The sequence below is a fragment of the Notolabrus celidotus genome, chromosome 2, assembly GCF_009762535.1.
Source record: "Notolabrus celidotus isolate fNotCel1 chromosome 2, fNotCel1.pri, whole genome shotgun sequence".
Lineage (NCBI taxonomy): Eukaryota > Metazoa > Chordata > Actinopteri > Labriformes > Labridae > Notolabrus > Notolabrus celidotus.
Window position 1 is genome coordinate 27,641,254 of NC_048273.1, and position 19,379 is coordinate 27,660,632.

Consider the following 19,379-nt stretch of genomic DNA (forward strand, 5'->3'; position numbering starts at 1 on the left):
CACATGCTCAAAGGGGTAGCGGAGCCGAGAGCAGTAAAGGATACTTCCGGAGGCGTTCAATCACTGGTGGTGGTAAAGAAGGATGCAGGATGAGTGGAGGAGCTAGAGCTACACACTGGTGAGGCAGGATGGAGGTGACTGCGGTGGAGGACGGTTGCAGCAGTGGAACTGAAAACATGACTGAAAGCAGAAGAGAGAGAAGCTTTTTTTGAAATTTTACATCCGTGGCTGGATGATTGGTTGATAGATAGAGGTCATGGCGAAATCTGGTTGGTTAAAAAAGCCTATAATGTGCAAGTGTATATAAGGGTAATAATTCCTTTGGGGTTTTTTTTTTATTATTGTTGTTATTGTGGTGAATTTAGTTATAAATGTTGTTGTAATTATAATAATTATAACTAAATTCACCACAATAACAACAATAATACATATAATTATTGTAATTGTCATAAAGTTTCTGTTTGTTTTTGTTTTCATTATTTATTGTTATTATCATTTTTAAAGTATTTATTAATTTATTTTTATTTTCTTATTATTTAATAATTGCATTGTCTTATTGTTATTGTTCTAAGACACTGTCAATTACAAGTGTTCAACACAACTGTCAAATTATGTCAAAAAAGTTCTAATACACAAAGTTTATAAACAAATGAATAAGACCATAATCAACTGATCACCAGAGCAGGAGGAGACAGAGAGAGTCAGAAAGAGAGAGAGAGAGAGAGAGAGAGAGAGAGAGAGAGAGAGAGAGAGAGAGAGAGAGAGAGAGAGAGAGAGAGAGAGAGAGAGAGAGAGAGAGGAAGCAGCATAAATGAAAGATGGCTTAATGGATGAATGAATGAGTATCTTCCTCATTGAGCAGTCTTCCTGCTTGGATTTATGCTGAGCTCCATTTCTGTTGAGCATACCAATGGTACGTGAGATTGCAGACATACCATGTGTATGAATTCACATAACATTTTAATTAACACAACAAAGAGCTTTTGTGCTCCAGTTATCACACACGGAGAGCAAAATTGTACCAAATACTCTAAGTAACTGTCAAATGGAATGAAATTGGGCATGCCTGCTTACACTTAGGAGAAACGTGTGAGGTGATTTACATCACATGTCAGCTGTGTTTCTTACTGAGGCGCCTTTCAAATTCACTGTTCAAGCAGCCAAATTAATTTAACCTCAGCTGTGTTTCGGTGGTTTTTCTCTGTAATAAGCAGACTCAGAGGAGTGGGGTGGGGGGGTGGGGGGGGGTGGAGGGGCAGACCTCACCACTGGAACGATCAAGTAGTGAGATTCTTTCAGACATTGGCCCATTTCTTCCTCCTTGATGTCTATCCACTTCATTTTGCCCAGAGTAGGATATGATTATTAAAATTGCAACCATGCGTGGGGAGAGTCATCTAACTTTCATGGTGGAGTGGATTAGGGTTCTGGAGGTCTCTTTGAAGAGCAGATCTCTGAGGCTTTCTCCTGCGGCCAAGGCACATGGACAGGGAGGCCCTTTGTTGCTACATTGGCAACGATGTCAGAGTCAATAAAAGAAAATGAAAAGATGAGGGTGCTGATGGCCTTTCAAAAAGTCATGTCACATCTTCTCAGTGTTGTTAATGATTCTCCACAACTTCATATTTTCCTTCATATCCTCGAATGAAGCTAACAACTTGTGCTTCATTCTGATTGTCCTTCGATTTGCCTGCAAATGTGCCATCATTCTTCCCATTTTTCAATCAGTGAATAAGCCAGCCTAGTTTGGACATCATTGCAATGTTGAGAGTTAATATTGGGCTTAGTGCATTCTTTTCAACCTCAAAACTGAACCAACAGTCCTCCTGAATTTAAATCACAATTTAATTCTAAATCACATTAGCCTACTTTTCAAACGCCAGTTGCATGGTTACTTTATTTTTTTACTTAATTTTCATCATGCTCAGGGTGGGAAGCTCAAGTGCTGGTTTAAATTTTGTACGACAATATTGAAGGTTGTCAGTCAAATAAATGTCTGACAATGTGACAAGTCTTATCATTTCTTTACTACTAGATTGATATAAACATAGCTGATAAAATCTGGAGGGATAAGTAGCCATGTTTCAAAGAAAAAAACAATTAATTTGATAACCCATTAGCTATAGTGAGTAATGTTAGCATTCAAAAACTCATTTGCAAACACTAGTTTAGCAAATAAATATGTTTAAAGCTAATACGTTAGCAAATAACACATCTTATTATCTTAAATAACTCAACCAAATTGTAAAATTAGCTTAAAAAAAGATCCTAGCTGGGGCGCTGGTGGCCTAACGGTCTAAGCGCCCCACGTACAGAGGCTACAGTCCTCGTCACAGGAGTCGCCAGTTCAATTCCCGATCGGTCGACCATTTCCTGCATGTTTTCCCCCGTTCTCTACTCCCCACATTTCCTGTCCTTCTTCAGCTGTCCTATAAAATAAAGGCAAAAAAAAAAAAAAATATCAACTTTAAAAAAAGTTCCTAGCTAACTGTCATCTCAGCTAGCAAATGGCTGGATGCTTACATTAGCTGTTGTGTTATACTGCCAAATATGCCCCAAGATTTTCACTGGCCACTGTCTCTGCAGTCTAAGATCATTTTTGAAGCAGTGAATCATAATGAGATGCAAGGTACCCTCAATCTAGATTGAAAAACCTGGAGCAAAGCAGTGTGACGTTATGGTAGCATTTCGTTTCCCACACTGAGCATGATGTCAGAGGAAATTGGTAGCTGTGTGAATAAGGTGTCGTACTGCAGTCATTCATTTAGCAGTGTGGAGTACTTTTTAAGGCCAATTCTCAGTCCTGCCTTTATCTGAAGAAAGATAACTCTTAACCATGAACAGAAAACTACACACTAAATGCAGAGGCATCTAATTTCCCTGGGTTTATTTCATGATACTCCATCCATCCATTTTCCTCTGCTAACCTGGCAGGGCTGGCCCACAGCATAGGCAGTATAGGCAAATGCTAGGGGCGCCGGCTGTCCATAGGGGGCGCTGCTTGCACCCTGTATGAGTGAGGAAGAAAATTTGAAGATAACAGGAAAAATAATGTTGTTTTCTCTAATTTAATTTTGGGTTAAATTGAGGACTGATGCCAGTAAACATTTAAAAGCGTGATTCACCTTTGGGTTTGTAAAAAAAATGGTTTCCAAAGCAGTTTTTGAAGTCCATAAGTGTTCATGATTTAGTTGTTTTGTTTTGTTTTTGTTGATTTCTTCACACTATAGAAGCTGGTAGCTTAATTAGATAGAAAATGTAGGCTACGCTTAACTAAGCATTTTACTTCTGGCTATGCATTTTCAGTCATCATTTAATACATTACTGTTGCTTTGTTGAAAGTGTCTGGACTTTTAAAATTATTGTTTTATATAATGACTGAATTAATTCTACTAATATTACATTATGTACTTTGAAATTGTATTTTTTTACTGCTTAATATCAGTGTTGTTACCATTTTATTAATGTTATTTTATACATGTAACACATATAGTTGTATGTCAGTTGTCTTTCAGTGTATATGTGATGTGATTGTTGGTGGAGTTGGTTACAATACAAGAGGCACTAGTTAAAATCTTGCCTCGGGCACCAAATCGATCAGGGCCAACTCTGAACCTGGGTTTGGGTTGCAGTGGCAGTGGCAGCAGGCAAAGCGAGTTGAGCCAAATCAATTTTGAGAAACTTTGCATCATAATTATTAAATATATAAACTGAAAGCAAGGCAACTTTACATCCCTACATTACTCTCTACAGGATCTCCAAATACTTGAGGTTTCATGCAGCAGGACATAATTTGTTGGAAGGGAAACATCTACGCACAGTTTGATTGTGTGCACTACGTTTCCTTCTGGTGTTTATATTTCTAGGGCAGCACATGTGGAAATCAGACTATGAGACAACAGCTTTCTGACACAAAAAAGAGCCCCCTCTAAGGTTAAATCAGGCTAAAAGAAGGAAAATCACAACACTGTTGCCTGGTTAGAAGATGTTAACACATGGAGTATTACTGGTATGGCCTTAAGTCTTCATTTCCAGTTTCTGTTTCAGCTCAAATCCTAGAAAGGTCCTACATTAAACACACACTTCAGGGGACAATGGGCCATATAAGTGTGGTGTTTCCTGGCCTATTTGTCTTCTTACCAACTGAGAGCCAGAGGGAAAATGGTTGAAGGGATTCGTAGCGGCCTGTGGACACGAGCCAGCCTCTTCGCCACACTGCTCGGTTCAAATGTGCGGTCAAAAAATGTTCCAAGTCATCTAATCCAGACCATTGCTGTTCAGTTTTTATAGCTTCACACATCATCCTGAACACTTCAGCCCAGCAGACCCAAAATACTGAGAGTGTTAAGAGTGTGATGACTCACATGGAGCCCCTCCATCTAGACTTTGTTAACCTCACACACCCTGTCAGAGCTTGTTCACATCCACAGTGGAGGAGCTCAAGCTGATCTTGTTAAAGCAAGAGAGACTAGTCTAAGTTTCCAATTCTCTAGTTGGTAACTGGGAATGCAAAACCGCAGACATGGGGGTTAAAGATTTCTGATTTTATGATAAATGCCAAGTAAGGTGGCAAATGAACTCACTGGAGGGAAATGTTACACAGTGTAAACACATGTTAAGACTCTACATGTGGCATTAGATTTTCGTAAGTTCTTGGTTTGTCCGCTAGCCTACCAATTATTTTTTCAGATTATTTTCCCATTATTTTTTTTCAAGAAACTTACATTTGGGGTGTTTCCGGTGACGTTGCCAGGTATGCACGTGTGCTCATGAGCTCCCAAAAGTCGAACTCTCATAACTGCATTTATCCTTGCAAATACTATCTTCAAACCCTACCACAGTGCCTGTGAACTTAACTAGGTATTGTATGGCAACTCTCAGAAACAGAAAGCAGCGTTAACAACCCGATATCCCCGAAACATGTCTTTATTTTCTTTATTTGCATAAAATGTAAAAAATAATAATAATAATAACTGAGCGCAAATGATTTACTTTGACTGTAAGAAATAAAAATATCATTATTAAAAAAAAAGAAACGTACATTTGGAGCAAACAAATGTTTAATCATTTAAATTTAATGATTACTCAAAATACAAACTGATTATCAACATAGTTAAAAATATCTTTCTCTCTTGGCTAAATGCTAAACATAGCAGGTCTACATTTAGTACTGCAGCACCAGGAATACTGTTCGAAATGCTGCTAGGTACGATCGCCGTTAGCTTGAAGTTTACACAGTTCATCTCATATCCTTTAATTCTTATAAATGATAGCTTGGAAGTGGCTAAATGTTAATTCTAGCTATTCTCTATCATTGGGTTATCAAATAGGTTGTTTGACCTTGAAATATGACCCAATGTCCTCTGGGATGACGCTCTCTGTGGTCTTTTTAGTTGTTGGTGAATCAGGAACAGTGTCAGACTCCCTCAGCTTGCCAAATTTACTGCCCAAAGGCAGTAATGCATCATTTTAAAAAAGCAAACTGGGAATAATTATTCAACATAGTTGGGTCAAATGGAAGCTTTGCTTTTCCTTAATTGAAAACAAGTTGACACGAAACTGTGCATTAGCAAAGAAAAAGACTATCATAAAAATCACAAGAGCCAGAGGAGTAAAAACAAATTGCACAGCCAATTCTTTCCTCATTAGAGCACTCTGAGAATGATGTCTTTGTCCTACATGGTGCCCTCATCTTACAGTTGAGCAATGAACAGCCCGCTTTAAAAACACAAGGCTCAATTCCAGCTCCAGGGAAAGCCATTTGGACATCTAATAGCTGCAGACCAGGCCAGCTTAATGTAAGCCTTATTGTGATTACCTGATGTAATGACAGCCAACTCAAATACAGCCTGTAAGCCATTAGAAGCAGAACAAGAGGAACACATTATGTATTGCACTATGTCAGCCTGACGGGAACAATGCAACATGAAAAAGCTTTTGCCCTGTGTTTGTAACTCCTGAGGGAATATGGAGGAACTGTTTGGGGCAGTTATACATCCCAAATGCCACAGACTGAACTTTTGAAGGCTTAAAATAGGCCTCAAAAGCTTTGTAATGTAAACACAGATGAAAGACTAGGAACATTCATTCTGATTCAACTCATGATAGAAGACTTGAAATGTGTGCGTCTCAAGCATAGAATTTAAAGGGGACACTGCCTCTGGTTTCGAAAGCAATACCAGACTCACATTTAGAAGGCAGCCATCTTCCTCTGACGTCATGCTCAAGATGGTAAAATGATGTAATTTATACTGCTTAGTTCAAGGTTTACAAGTTGTTGTAACTGCTTTTAAATTGGCCAACAACTGAATAAAAACAGAGGGTGGAAATCCAGTGAGAATTCAAGCCATGACTCATTTGATGTCCTGCTCCAGACTAAAGACTACAGATGATGTTAGCATTCAACTACTTCACGGCTAATATAACTGTGTTGACTAGAAAATGGCAGATTGCATTAGATTACTATTTGATAGTGTTACAGAATACAGCAGGTAAAGCAATAATTCACAGAGAAGAATTTACCTCTGGGATAAGTACTGCTAAATGGTAAGCTGTTGTCTACTATCATAACTAATGGGTTATCAAAATATTTTCTAATTGATCACTATATTATTTGTCTTTATAGCTATTCATAGGTGAAGCAGTGAATGAAAACAATTTTCAGATACCTCAAATTTATGAATCTCACAAACTGAAATATTGTACTACAACACTGCAACAGCATAGCGTTCATATTTAAAGGTGCAGTATGTGGTATTAGCGGTATTTAGCAGAACACTCTTGGTAGGGATGGAATATAATATTTGTAAGTATGTTTAAATTAGTGATTAATAAACTGACTGTTCACTTAGACTGAGCATTTTATATTGACATAATGAGTGGGTCCCCTTCCATGGAGGGTGCCATCTTGGACTGCCATGTTGCTACTATGGTACAGAACGGACAAACTAGTAACACTTTGGTATTTCGTGAATGGAGGAGATGGAGGGCGAAGAAGATGAGTGGTTGTTGTGCACATTATAATTTGAAGTGATAGACACTTGATCAAACGCTACGATCGTATCACTGACAGCAGGTGTGTGCAGAGGGCATTTCAGTCTAAAATCAGACTTAGTAATGATGCCTCACAACAAAAGAAGATCATTAGCAAGAAGACTGATTCGTTCTGTATAGTACCAAGCGGCAACCTCCGGCCGCGAGAATTGAGGGCAATGCGGAAGTGGTAAAAACTGCAGTTCATCGAGTGTCCACTTGAGGCTGGCTCTGGAAGTACCTGAAACCACATACACACCACTTCAAAAAAGCCGATCTTTACAGCAGAAATAAACATGTTTACAGCCTGATTAAAAAAACGAGTGTAGTCTGGATAGCTCATTTCTCAATTGGCACAAACTGTATAGGGGTGAATTTCTTCATAATGCGGCAATTTCGAAGATATTAAGATTACGAGTTTTCCATTACGAGAGGCACAGCTGACTTGATTGACAGGCGGGAACACTGTAGCTGTTGGCTAGGAGGCTCAAAGCCCGCCTCTTTACCTCACACTAGCTCGACAGCAGTTATGATGAGTTCGGCATTTCCAATATGGCTCCAGCCGACGATTGGCTTCAAAACAGAGCTTCAGAAACAGATTGTTGACGTCCCCAACATTACGTCCATTATTTATGAAATCTATGGATAGTACATATGATACCTAAAACCACTAGTTCAAGCAAAATTAGTAGGTTTTTTTTTCCGGAAATCACTATTTTCTTATGAACAAAATCAGCTTAGGGAGAATACGTACCACTTTGTCCAAAGGGATCACCAAAATCGTCAAAACAGAAAGCACCTTAACAGATTTTTAAGAATAAAATCGACATTAGTGCAGAGGTGTTCTTCTGAGGGGGGCAACCTGTCATGGAGGAGTCACTCAGCACGGCGAAACAATACATTCTTCTTGTTATCCAACATGGTCACTTCTAGCTCTGAAATAAACAAGATGGTGCAAAGTAAAATGCAGAAGGGGTTCCACAACCAATGTGTGATGTCACGACAGCTAAGTGCACTGCTTTATACCAAGGTCTCAAAGCTTGTGTCAGTAAAATACTGGAAAGTTCAAATGTCAGTAATGTAACTTCTCATTACATCACACTGTTCAAACATTTGGAAAGAAATACAACTTGAATGGTCAATTAGTTCCAGCTCAGGGATTCTTACTACTCTCCATGTGTTTAAGGGGGAGGGGTTGTGCAAACAGGAGGGACTGTTCATGTCAGTATGAATGACACTGACATACTTGACAGAAATTGGCCTCAAATGTGTCATGGATAATGGAGCTGTGATTAGGGCCAATTTTCTCTTTGCTTTGCATGGATGCGCCTGATTTTTCAGCCTCACTCCTATCAACTAAATTGCAGCCAATTTATATCCAAATATGGTGAGTCTGTGAGGAATACACTGACATCAATCCAGAACCTGTAGAATCCCAAGACTGTCTGAGCTGATGCAAACATCATTCATCCATTACTCTGGTGAAAACTCGACATTTCAAAGAAAATATTTCTGCTCTCTTCTGTTTGTCTTTCGATATAGCTTATGGGATCCACTGACCTGCAGACACTTTATAACTCTCATCATTAATCAGGATTACTGTGACTATCTCATTACACAAGAACACTTGCCAGAGAAGGAGAGAGAACCCATCAGTGTATACTTCTCTGCTTGCCTCAGGAATGTCTTTTTGGAGAGAGGCTGACTTTTTCATTCTCCTGGTGGCTTTTCCCACAACTTGGCTCTCTGGCTGCAGGATAGAATCTTTGCATTTATCTAGAATGACTTGACACACTCATATAACTGCTTTTCTCAAAACCAAGGTATGCTACAGCAATCACAGCAAGGCCAACGGCTGGTTTCTTTAAGAGAGCATGCATGATTGCTTTTGCATATTGTTTGTTGTTGCTTAAACGCATATCAAAGTGCACACATCATTTAAAACAGGACCACAGTACTTCTTTTATGTATGGTTATTTTATTACTGCTGGATGTGTCGGTTCATGGTTTAGGTTTAGAGGCTATTTTGATGGTTTTAGACAACAGAGGAGAGGGGAAGGCACCAGGTCAGTTAAGGGGAGCTTAGGGGGATGAGGTTGCCCCAAAATTGCGGATATACAGCCAGTTTGGCAGTTCCTCAGTTTAATGATATGGTTCAGGAACAGATCTGGACAAGTTCTACATGGTTACAGAAATTATGAGAGGCACAATCCGTTGAGCTTTCCAGTCCACTTTTGAATCTTGTTCTCTAAAGATATGACACTGCTTTGACCAATTATTTACTTCCCTTTTTACAAACTAGTAAGGACATGTTACAATGTCTTCTAAGCTGCATTTCCATTAAAAGTATCTGACTGAGGTGCAACTGGATGCTACAAGTCCAACCAAAAGGTCCTGATAATTTTAGAAAGTAATTTCTCCTTGGCAGGGACCTTTTGGATGGGGATAAAATCAAGTTCCGGGCACTCTAGACCCAGGAACTTCTGCACCAAAAGCCTGTGATCTCTTGGGAAGTATATGCAGTGGAAACGCAGCTTTGGTCTGCCAGGCCACTTCATTCTCTTTAGTTATGTAAGAAAAAACATACATGAACACTCACTAACAATAAAAAATGGCAGTGAATACCTGTACGATAAATCTAAGGTTCCTCATGTATTTTCTTGCATGTTTAGTTTCAGTTTTTTTGTCCAGCTCTGTTTCTGAGAGGGCCAGGAACTAAAGCCAAGACAGCATTCAAGGGCAGCTTCACCCCCAGAGAGTGCAGAGGTATCCTGTTGCTGAGGGTGAGTGAGCAGAGGCAGTGTGGCAGAGAAATCATGTGATCACAGTGGGGCCAGAGCGTCCAGTGCTCTCGTGGAGCTTAGAGACCTTCAAGGCGATGTCTACCAGAGGGGCCAGCATCACCTGCACAAAGAGACAGAAGGTATTAAGTTTTGTAAAGGTCAAACTGTTCTCATAAACCTTTCACAACATGCAGGTTTTTACACCTTGTGTCACCTTAAAGAAGTTAGTGTTGGTCTCCTTACAGTTTCTTAGCTCAGCTTTGCACAAAGACTGTTAATTGTTGTAAATAGTGACTGTAGCTTTGTTCCATCTATCATATATTAAACTCACTAATTATCATGTAGTGTCTGTGCATCCTTCCCAGAACATACATGTAGAACTATTTCTTATCTTGGCACAGTTATCCTGGAATAAGTGCAAGTAAGTTCACTCAGCCAAAGAGGTAGTCCAGCAAATAACCCCCAGTCAACCACAAAATGAGGTTCCTGCACTTACACACTCAAAATGTATACACAGATAAAAAAAATCATATTTGAGAGCTTTTGGGGGTTGTGAGGCAGATGTTGTTACATGTTGGCTAAGGTCAATGACTTCTTGTTGTTGCCTTGTATTTACAAAGTAGACATGATGGCGCTATCCAGCTTCTCGTGCAGTATCTTTTGGCAAGAAAGCAGTGAGTATACTTCCAAAACTCTCAACATATTCCTTTGTTTTAACAAAAAACATACAAAAAACTCCACCTAGACAAGTACCCTGAGTCAACATGAGATTTGCCAGACTTGTTTAATTTAATGTATTATATTAAAATTATTATTATTTATGTAGTTATTCTATTTTATTTATTTATTTTGTTTTGATTTCATTTTGTCTTATTTTATTTAAAAAATGTTTGGCCTGGGCACCGTTGGCCTAGCGGTCTAAGCGTGGGCCCCATATACAGAGGCTATAGCCCTCGTTGCAGAGGTCACGGGTTCGATTCAAGCCTTGACCAAACATTGCATGTACTTCCCTACTCTCTACTCCCCACATTTCATGCCTCTCCTCAGCTGTCCTGTCCATTAAAGGCAAAAATGCTCAAAAATATAACTTTGAAAAAAAAAAAGTTTGGCCCTTCTGTCTTTTTTGAGAAGCATTGGGCCGAGGTGCAGTGCCAAACCAGAAGCCGCTTCTCACAATTATAATAATGATCTCCAAACAGATTAGCAAACAGAGTAAGAGCAGAATAATCCAGATTCACGGTTCTTTCCAGAAATGTGAAATCTTTTGGATGAAGTGTTTCCTCTTCTTTTTAAAACCTGGCTGTTTATCAAAGCTGAAAGCCATTGGTGCGTAAATCAAACCAACCCAAAGCCAGCCAGCTGAACTATTAACCCATCGGTCATTTATCTGTCACGTTAGGATTCTGCAGCGATGTGTGTTTCTGCTTATCTGTCCGTCAGTGTAAGCACCAAAGAAGAAGAAGGGCTTGAGTGTAACTTTAATTCACTTTTTGGGTCTTGTCTCACTTTCTTGTTCTACATCACCTCCCTATCTGCACACGTCCAGCAGGCTTTATGAAGTGTCCTGTTGGAACTCACACTCTTTATTTTCCCATGTGCTATAATTCTGTCTCCAAACTGGCCCCGATAAGCTGCTATAAATCAAGCCTTAGCCAAGCATCTCCAATATTTCAGTGTAGAGTACAAGCTCCGCCTAGAGCATGCTGGCTGCCCTGCAGGTTACAGATCACTCTGGGGCCCATATGAGCTGACCTTTGACCTATGAGGGGTAACCAACTGTATCAACATCTTAGTTATACAATCTTTGTACTTCTTTAATGACGGTTTATTTTCCTATCTGATTGCTTCATGTGAAACATTTCTCTCACTGGACCAAGCTGTCTGGGATTACTCCTCAGTGTGCTCTGACCTGTGGGTCCTGGTAAATCTTCTGGGGGTCCTTCTCATAGCTGTCTATGTAGAGCCTGATTGTTGCCCCCGCGCTGCCTGTACCACTGAGACGGAAAATAATCCTGGAGCCATCGGAGAAGATGATCCGGAGACCCTGAGAGGGATAGTAAGAGAGACAGGAGAGAGATTAGGCAACATAAACAAACATGGATAGGGAAACATGTGGAGGTAGACTTACTGTACATGCTCAGAGTTGTTCACTGACTGACTGCATGTTTTTTTCATGTTTTCAGTCAACTTTGACTGAGGTTGATCAAACAATACACCCTTAGCTGTGATAGGTTGCTTTAAAATACAGGAGATAATTATATCCAAGTATAATTAGTAACCTTGTTCTTGTGTGTTTACACGTTGTGGAATGGATGCATTTTTTATTTTAGGAAAATAGCTAATTTCTGTCATTGTAAATCTTTATACTTTGCAAGAGACAAAAAAAATGGCACTAGCCAAATTTAGTATTTTTGCTTGTTGTGATGTCACTTCGGAAGTTTCTTCATATGTTTTATATCCCTATGTCAATAAACCATAATAACTGATTAAAGTACTAAATGATTTCAAAACAGTTCAAATCTGACTTTATTTGGCATCAGATTTTGCTTTTTAAAGACATTAAACACACATATGAAAAATTCTAAAGGAAAAATCATGAAGAAATGAGTATTTCTATCTTCTTATTTTGAAGTCTGTTTATTTTAAGGCCTTTGTCGCCGCTTATTATTATAAAGGGAAGCAAAGGGAATTGATATTTTCATATACAGCAGGAAAACAGTGCCTACATTGTCGATTCTTTTTATATCCAAATACAGTATAATCTACACAGCAGTTGCAAAACATCTCGTACATATGAACTTGAGCATTGCATTGTAAAAATGAATAAAGATTCCCCCCAAATCAATTAACTTCATATATAAGTACAGCTGGAACACAGAGAGAACACTGAATTAAATGTTTTTGGACCCTTGCTTCGGACTCTTACCTGGTTTTTGGACACACTTCCGTCCACAGGGTCTGTGTAGGCGAAGTTATCAGAGACAGCCACCTCATACGTCTTATCACCCGATGAGAACTTCTTCCCTATGAAGGATGGGTCGAACATCGCTGTCTCCAGATCCTTGATCATCTTGTTGGCAGCATCAGAATCCACCTCCTCATAGTCGTACCTGGATGTTGGGATGGGTGGGAAAGTAAAAACTAGAGTCTCACTGGCAGCAGACAGGTTAAAATCAACTTACCTTTGATTTAAAATGTGAGTTGTGCATTAGTGAGTCACAAAATGTCTTAACACAGCTATACAAAATTGTGCTGCAGTTTTCTAATTTACCACCAGAGGGTAGCAGAGTACCATTTTATAAAGAAAAACCTAACCCTGAAACATCAAAATAGGTTCTTCTACAACTGTATCAACCAAACAAAGTGCTGGGACCGAAAAAAAGTAAGACTTAATTGACTCAGTTATAAAACTTAAGTTGCTAACATCTCATGAAGGATTGGGGATCATTTCTGACCTGGTGAAGAAGTTCCTGCCAAACTTCTGCCAGTGATCCTTCATGATGTCCTCCACACTCTGTTTCCTGTTGGCTAAGATTGACAACCATGCGAGCACCGCCCACAGACCGTCTTTCTCACGGATATGGTCTGAGCCTGGTTGGTCAGAAGAGGGAGAAAAGAGGGGTTGAGAGATTGGGTGAATTGGAGGGATATTTTTCCTTTTCTCTGCTTCATAAATGCTGTGATGATATTTATTTACCTGTGCCGAAGCTCTCCTCTCCACACAGTGAAAGTTTGCCAGCGTCCATCAGATTCCCAAAGAACTTCCAGCCAGTTGGAGTCTCATATAAATGCATCTGAAGAGCTTTAGCCACACTGGAACAGATTTACACATCCATAATTAACCCTTTAATAAAAATATCTGAGATTGGCAGGAATTACAAAATAAAGAAAACTTAAGATTCATTATTTTGTGGTGTGTGTTTTACTTGTCCAGGGCTCCACTGGTGGGCATACTGCGGGCCAGTCCTTTAACACCAGTCTTCTGGAAGTAAGGGATGCTGGTGATGTTGGCAGCGATAACAGCCACAGAGTCTGAGGGGTTCACGAAGAAGCCGTGTTTACCCAGCACCATGTTACGGTCCTGAAGTGAATGGACACAACAAGTGTTACAACAGGGGACGGTGGAAAATTCAATGTTAGAGTTAATTGGGAGTAAATAGTTGTGAATTGGAAACATGAAAGTTCCATTAAGATTATGTTTTACATCTGATTGAAGAAGTAAAGGCAAATGTGAAATAGTCCACAAAAAGGTATCTTGAAAACTTATAAGAAGACCACTTCCTATTAAATACTTCTTACCTATTGTTCATTATGGCTTAATAATTAGAGCACATTTCCCTGTATTATTAAAAATCCTACTGTATGTCAAAATGTGTCCTTTTCCTTGCAATAATTGTTCAAAAGATACACCTGACAAAGATTAGAAATATTCACTGTTCACAGTAACTGTACAAGTACAATTCATAATGAGCTCATTTCAGTTTTATAAGAACCCAAAAATATATTGATAATTTGTTAACATGGTCTATAAAGTAGGACTGCAAGTTTAAAATTTACTAAAATAGAGTTCATTTGATATGAACTGACATCATAAATGGAATCCAATTTAAAAACATCACATCTCTGCTCTCACAACTACCAGCGCCGGATCACAGCCGACCCCTGCCGCCTGCTCGTTTTCCTGATTCAAACCCCTCTCCTGCATTGTAATGATGTGATCAGCAAATGTGTAACATGATGACACAGAAGACGAAAGCTGCAGCTTTCTATTGCAAAATAAATGAACCCTCTAATTATGTAAGTTCTTATTTTTTATCAGTTTGATTATTTTTTCAAATAAAATAAAATGTGTAGGTGTAAAAGACAAATAGTCAAAGTGTTTTGGTTGCAAAAACAATGAAGACATAACTGGGTCTGTTTCTAAAGGTTTGACTTACACCATCACCATCAAAAGCAGCTCCAAAGTCGTACTCTCCTCCTTTCATGGCGTTGACCAGGTCAGCAGCGTAGGTCAAGTTTGGGTCAGGGTGGTGTCCTCCGAAGTCCTCCTTAGGGACACAGTTGACTGCAGAGTTCGCAGGAGAACCGAGTTCTTCACAGACAATCTTCTTCACATAAGGACCGACCACTGAAGGGGAAGAGGGAGTCTTTGTTTAGTTGAAGAGCATTTGGCAGCTTTCTAATGGAATTTTTTGAGGGGACCAAGTTTCCACCCTCTGCATTTTACAACTAAATTGGTCGTTTAAGTCTTTTCCACTTGTTTCCAACACTCAATGTTGTTCTGTAAAGTTTCCTACCTCCATGCATGGCATCCAGTCGGACATTAATGTGATTGGCTCCAGAGAGAAGCTCCTTCAGTGCAGCAAAGTCAAAGATCTCCCTCAGCATCTCAGCATAGGCTTCCACAGAGTCCACAATCTCCACTGAGATAAAAACAAGAGAGTACATTAACGTTTGCCACCACATGAGCAATCATTTTTAATTGAAGAAGGAAAGAAAATGAATCATAAATTGTCTCATGTTGAAGTAGGATCAGGATTCTCTGTCACACTGTACCTGTGAAAGGTTTGAAAGTTTCCACCTCAAAAGTCTGTTTTCCGATTTTGGACAGATCCGCTTTCAGCTCCGGGCAGATCTGATACTCCTGCAGGCCTTTGCTGATGTCATAGATTTTGTTAGTGATGCCTTCTGGAGCAGGTCCTGAAGAGTAAGTAGATGGCAGGTAAGACACTAAGTACTGACAAATTACACTGTGAGGCAAATACTGATGCTGATGTGACTGAAACAATAACAAAGTAGGCAGGATCAGAGTCTTTCAGTTTCTATAAATCCAGAATCAGCTTAATTTGACAATCAGCCTAATGTGGCTGTTTACTTTTTGAAATAACCAAAACTGGATTACTGCTGGTCTAAGCATGAGTACATATCTTCATGTATAAGACAAGCTGGGTGAAACACTCAGCATTACATCACTTCATATCTTTTTATGGGGGGGATTTGGCCAAATGGTTAAATTGCGTGCACATATATTGGGTGGCCTGGGTTTGATTCCAACCTGCAGCCCCCCACCTGCATGTTGTTCCCCATCTCTCTCCTGGTTTCCAGCCCTGTCAATTATCCTCTCCTCTCTAATAAAGGCGTAAAAGCCCCAGAAAATATTTCAACAATTTAAACATAATATTTATGACTGTTTCTTTTTAACAGTTTGACCTAACCTAACCCCTCCAAAAGAAAGTTAAAAGCAAACAAATATTTATGACTATATGATAAAAAGACACATGCAAGAATAGAATAGGACACAACTCCAACCACAGTTACCATTACAAGACATAGGCGTTCAAGGGTCTGTGACCCAAGATTTCATGTAGATCCATTAAACCCTTAAACAGGATGAAAATTCCATTTGAGTGTGTCAACATTATTAAGTTAACTTACAAATAAAAGTTTAAACTAATTATCTTCAGTTTAATATTAACTGGTAGATTATGTTATGTGGACAAAGTCCTTTAAGATTGTTTAACAACCTGATGTCGACTTTATCTCTTACTCTTCAGTACAAAATACACATTATCACACACACACTGCATGATTATTACATGTTGTATTGTTCAATAAAGTATTATTATTATTGAATAATATTTTGATCCTGAAACCCAGTCTGAGTCTATCCATCAGCACACTTTTAAAAATCTGTGCATTTAAGATTACTTGATAGCTTCATGCAGTCTTCACTCACCTCCACTTGAGATGTTATACTTGATGCCAAAGTCTCCGTTGGGGCCTCCAGGGTTGTGGCTGGCGGTGAGGATGATGCCACCCACTGCCTTTATCTTGCGGATCACACAGGAGACTGCTGGGGTGGACATGATGCCATCCTGACCAATCACCAGATTACCAATCTGAAAGAGAGAAAGACAACACAAGGACACAGATTAATACAAATACATATATGAAGAGAACATGTTGAAGTGGGGAAAATGCAGGCAAAAATGTTTACTGTTGGACTTTTTGTAATCCCATTCTCTGATATGAGTATGTTGTCATTGACTGTGATGTTGATTAGAGAGCCAATTTAATCATATCATTGTAACCTTGACAGCAGTCATTTCATAGGCATTCAAAGTGCAATCTGTGCAATGATGCTGCAGCTTAATATTCTTCTAATAAAGTGTTTTCCTGTTTGCAAAATTACTCTGAAAAGAGAACAACGATGAATAACTTTAAAGTCATAAAAAAAGGGAAAACCCAAACACTTAACTTCACATCACAAAATTCTCTATCATCATTGTGTTTAGAGCCCGTTTGGTGTTGAGTAAACATCTGAACAGAGTTGCTACTGTCTGTGCACAGTGTCTCCATTGCTACATTTCCTAACATCAACCACTTGTGGAGAAACTGCAGTAAATATCAGACAGCTTTGTGCAACTTCCACAAACTGGCATCACTAATACCCCCTAAATTTACCAACCTCACTTTGCAGTAGCTACATGAGACTGACAGTGGCCATGTCATGACAGAGAAGTTCCAGATCGAGTCTTAACAGCAACATTAGCATCCTGACCAAGTATGATGAGTATTCCTTATGCAACTGTATATGCCTGAGTTTGATTACATGCATTTGTTTTTTAAATGCATGTAATGTCTGATAAAACGCAATGGTACTATGTGTTCTATCCATTCATTTCTGCACAGTCTCATTCATGGACATATGCAGGACAACGTGAGCGGCTGCACGTAGCACGTCACGCCCCCGTGCTTGCCCCAAATCGTAGCAGCAGCAGCATCAGAGTGAATGCAGCCATTGTCATCATCTCACCACCGCTTATTATGAAACAACACAACCCCAAAGGTGCAATTATGCTTCCTTTGACAGCAACAATTCAACTTGTTCCTGCTCTCCTGTGGAATTGTGCAAGTTTAATCTTGTCATTTGATATAATCTCACACGCGGAAGCTAATGAGTTTATGGTTTGGTGCCAACATGTTGCGTTAAATGTCAAAGGTAACCAGTTAGAGACGTATTGGGGCTACAACATTTAAGCCAAAAGATCACCACGGACATTAAAACTTGAGACGTTGAATAATCAGCGCAAACCATGAAAATGAAACATTACACGGAGCCAGGGCTGCTTCAGTTCCTTGTAATGATTGTTATTTACTGAGGGGAGGCTTTATATTAATATTGAAGCATACAAACCGGACACGACTGAATGGATGTATTTGAACCCAGCAGCCAGCTTATTTGAAACATTTAATGTAGCAAAAGCTAAAATATCTGTAGCCGTTTAATGACAGTTGAGCTTTCACGACCAGGTTCATTTCATGATTTATTACGTAAATGACGTTACGTTACGTTATGCAGCTTCGTTACTCCTAACGTTAACGCAAGTTATCAGGACTCAATGGACCTCTCTTTGTAATAAACATTCATGTCATGTCAAAATAATCAGAAAAAATAAACAAAGTGGAAAGTCGGATAAAAGTATGATTAAGTCGGGATAAAGCACACATAATTGACGCCATATTACACAGAAACATGATTAAACAAGGTAAACGTTACTATGGGGGTCCTAACTTTCACTTGATTCACGTACTGTACGTTAAGTTAGCTTGTCTGTCTAACATAAGAAGGCATATGGTTGTATACGGTAGTTAACTGTCCATAGATATGTGATTTATATGATATATTACATTTTATAAAGTTGTTTTTATCGATCCCATTATCTTAAAGCCCAAGAGCGACTAGACAACTTTGGGAATTCCAAACATCCGAAGAGTACGTGAATGCACCGTTAGCTAGCTACTTCGGCTAACGTTACACACTGAAGAAGAAGAGGCACAGCAAACAGCATGTTCCTCACAAACTGACCCCGTTAGCAGCAGCAATCTGGACGATCAACTGAATCGCGTCTTTCATGAAGAACCTGCCGTCCCCTCCCACCACCACGGTGGCAGCCTGTCGCTCGGCAGGCTCAATGACAGAGATAGTGCTCTGGATGAAGTTTTCCGCATAGTGCTGGTTCTGTTGGAACACCGTGACCCTCTTCCTCAGACCGCTCGTTCCGGGCTTCTGGTCCGTGTATGGCTTCGTCTTCACTGTCGTTATTTTCACCATTTTTGACACCCAGTGAGCACCTATGGTCACCCTGTGTGATCCGCAGTCTGCAGCAGGAGGCGACTGCAGTGTCAAAGCAGCCGCACGTACACGCCGGCCAACTCCCCCCTCCGAGATCCGCCTTCTCGGTTTAAAGGGCAAGTGATGGCCATGGAAGAGTTATCCTCTCATGTCAACAAAAAGCCTTGTAAAATAGATTAATTCATAAAAAAACATTGGTATGAATGAATAAACGAATGAATTGATAATAATTAAGCAGAATGGTACACTAAAGGTACACAGGGCCATATCCAGTATTTAAAAACAAAAAAAACTAACATCATGTTCCCCATCAATTCCAAACCCCTTTACAAAGTATAGAAATATATTTGACAGGAGATAGTGGACACGTGAAAGAAAAAGGCAGGGATGGATCCAGATTTTTTTTTTTGACTGGGTTAAGCCAACTG

The 19,379-nt window shown here is 39.5% G+C and overlaps 1 protein-coding gene across 2 annotated transcripts; it reads right to left on the reverse strand.

Annotated features, from left to right (window-relative positions):
- Nucleotides 1-8,990: 8,990 nt before the first annotated feature.
- pgm1 (phosphoglucomutase 1) lies at nucleotides 8,991-19,046 on the reverse strand. 2 transcript variants are annotated; one of them, XM_034711200.1, is made up of 11 exons: nucleotides 18,685-19,046; nucleotides 16,552-16,714; nucleotides 15,372-15,515; nucleotides 15,113-15,238; nucleotides 14,753-14,943; nucleotides 13,742-13,896; nucleotides 13,513-13,628; nucleotides 13,271-13,406; nucleotides 12,742-12,925; nucleotides 11,725-11,859; nucleotides 8,991-9,936 (listed from the first exon to the last, which is right to left on the reverse strand). In XM_034711200.1, exons 1-11 carry the CDS (start codon nucleotides 18,928-18,930, stop codon nucleotides 9,847-9,849), a joined length of 1,686 nt encoding a protein of 561 aa, XP_034567091.1. In that variant the 5' UTR covers nucleotides 18,931-19,046; the 3' UTR covers nucleotides 8,991-9,846. The 2 variants fall into 2 exon arrangements, with proteins under 2 accessions (XP_034567091.1, XP_034567098.1); XM_034711207.1 differs by lacking the exon at nucleotides 18,685-19,046 and adding an exon at nucleotides 18,013-18,089.
- Nucleotides 19,047-19,379: the final 333 nt, after the last annotated feature.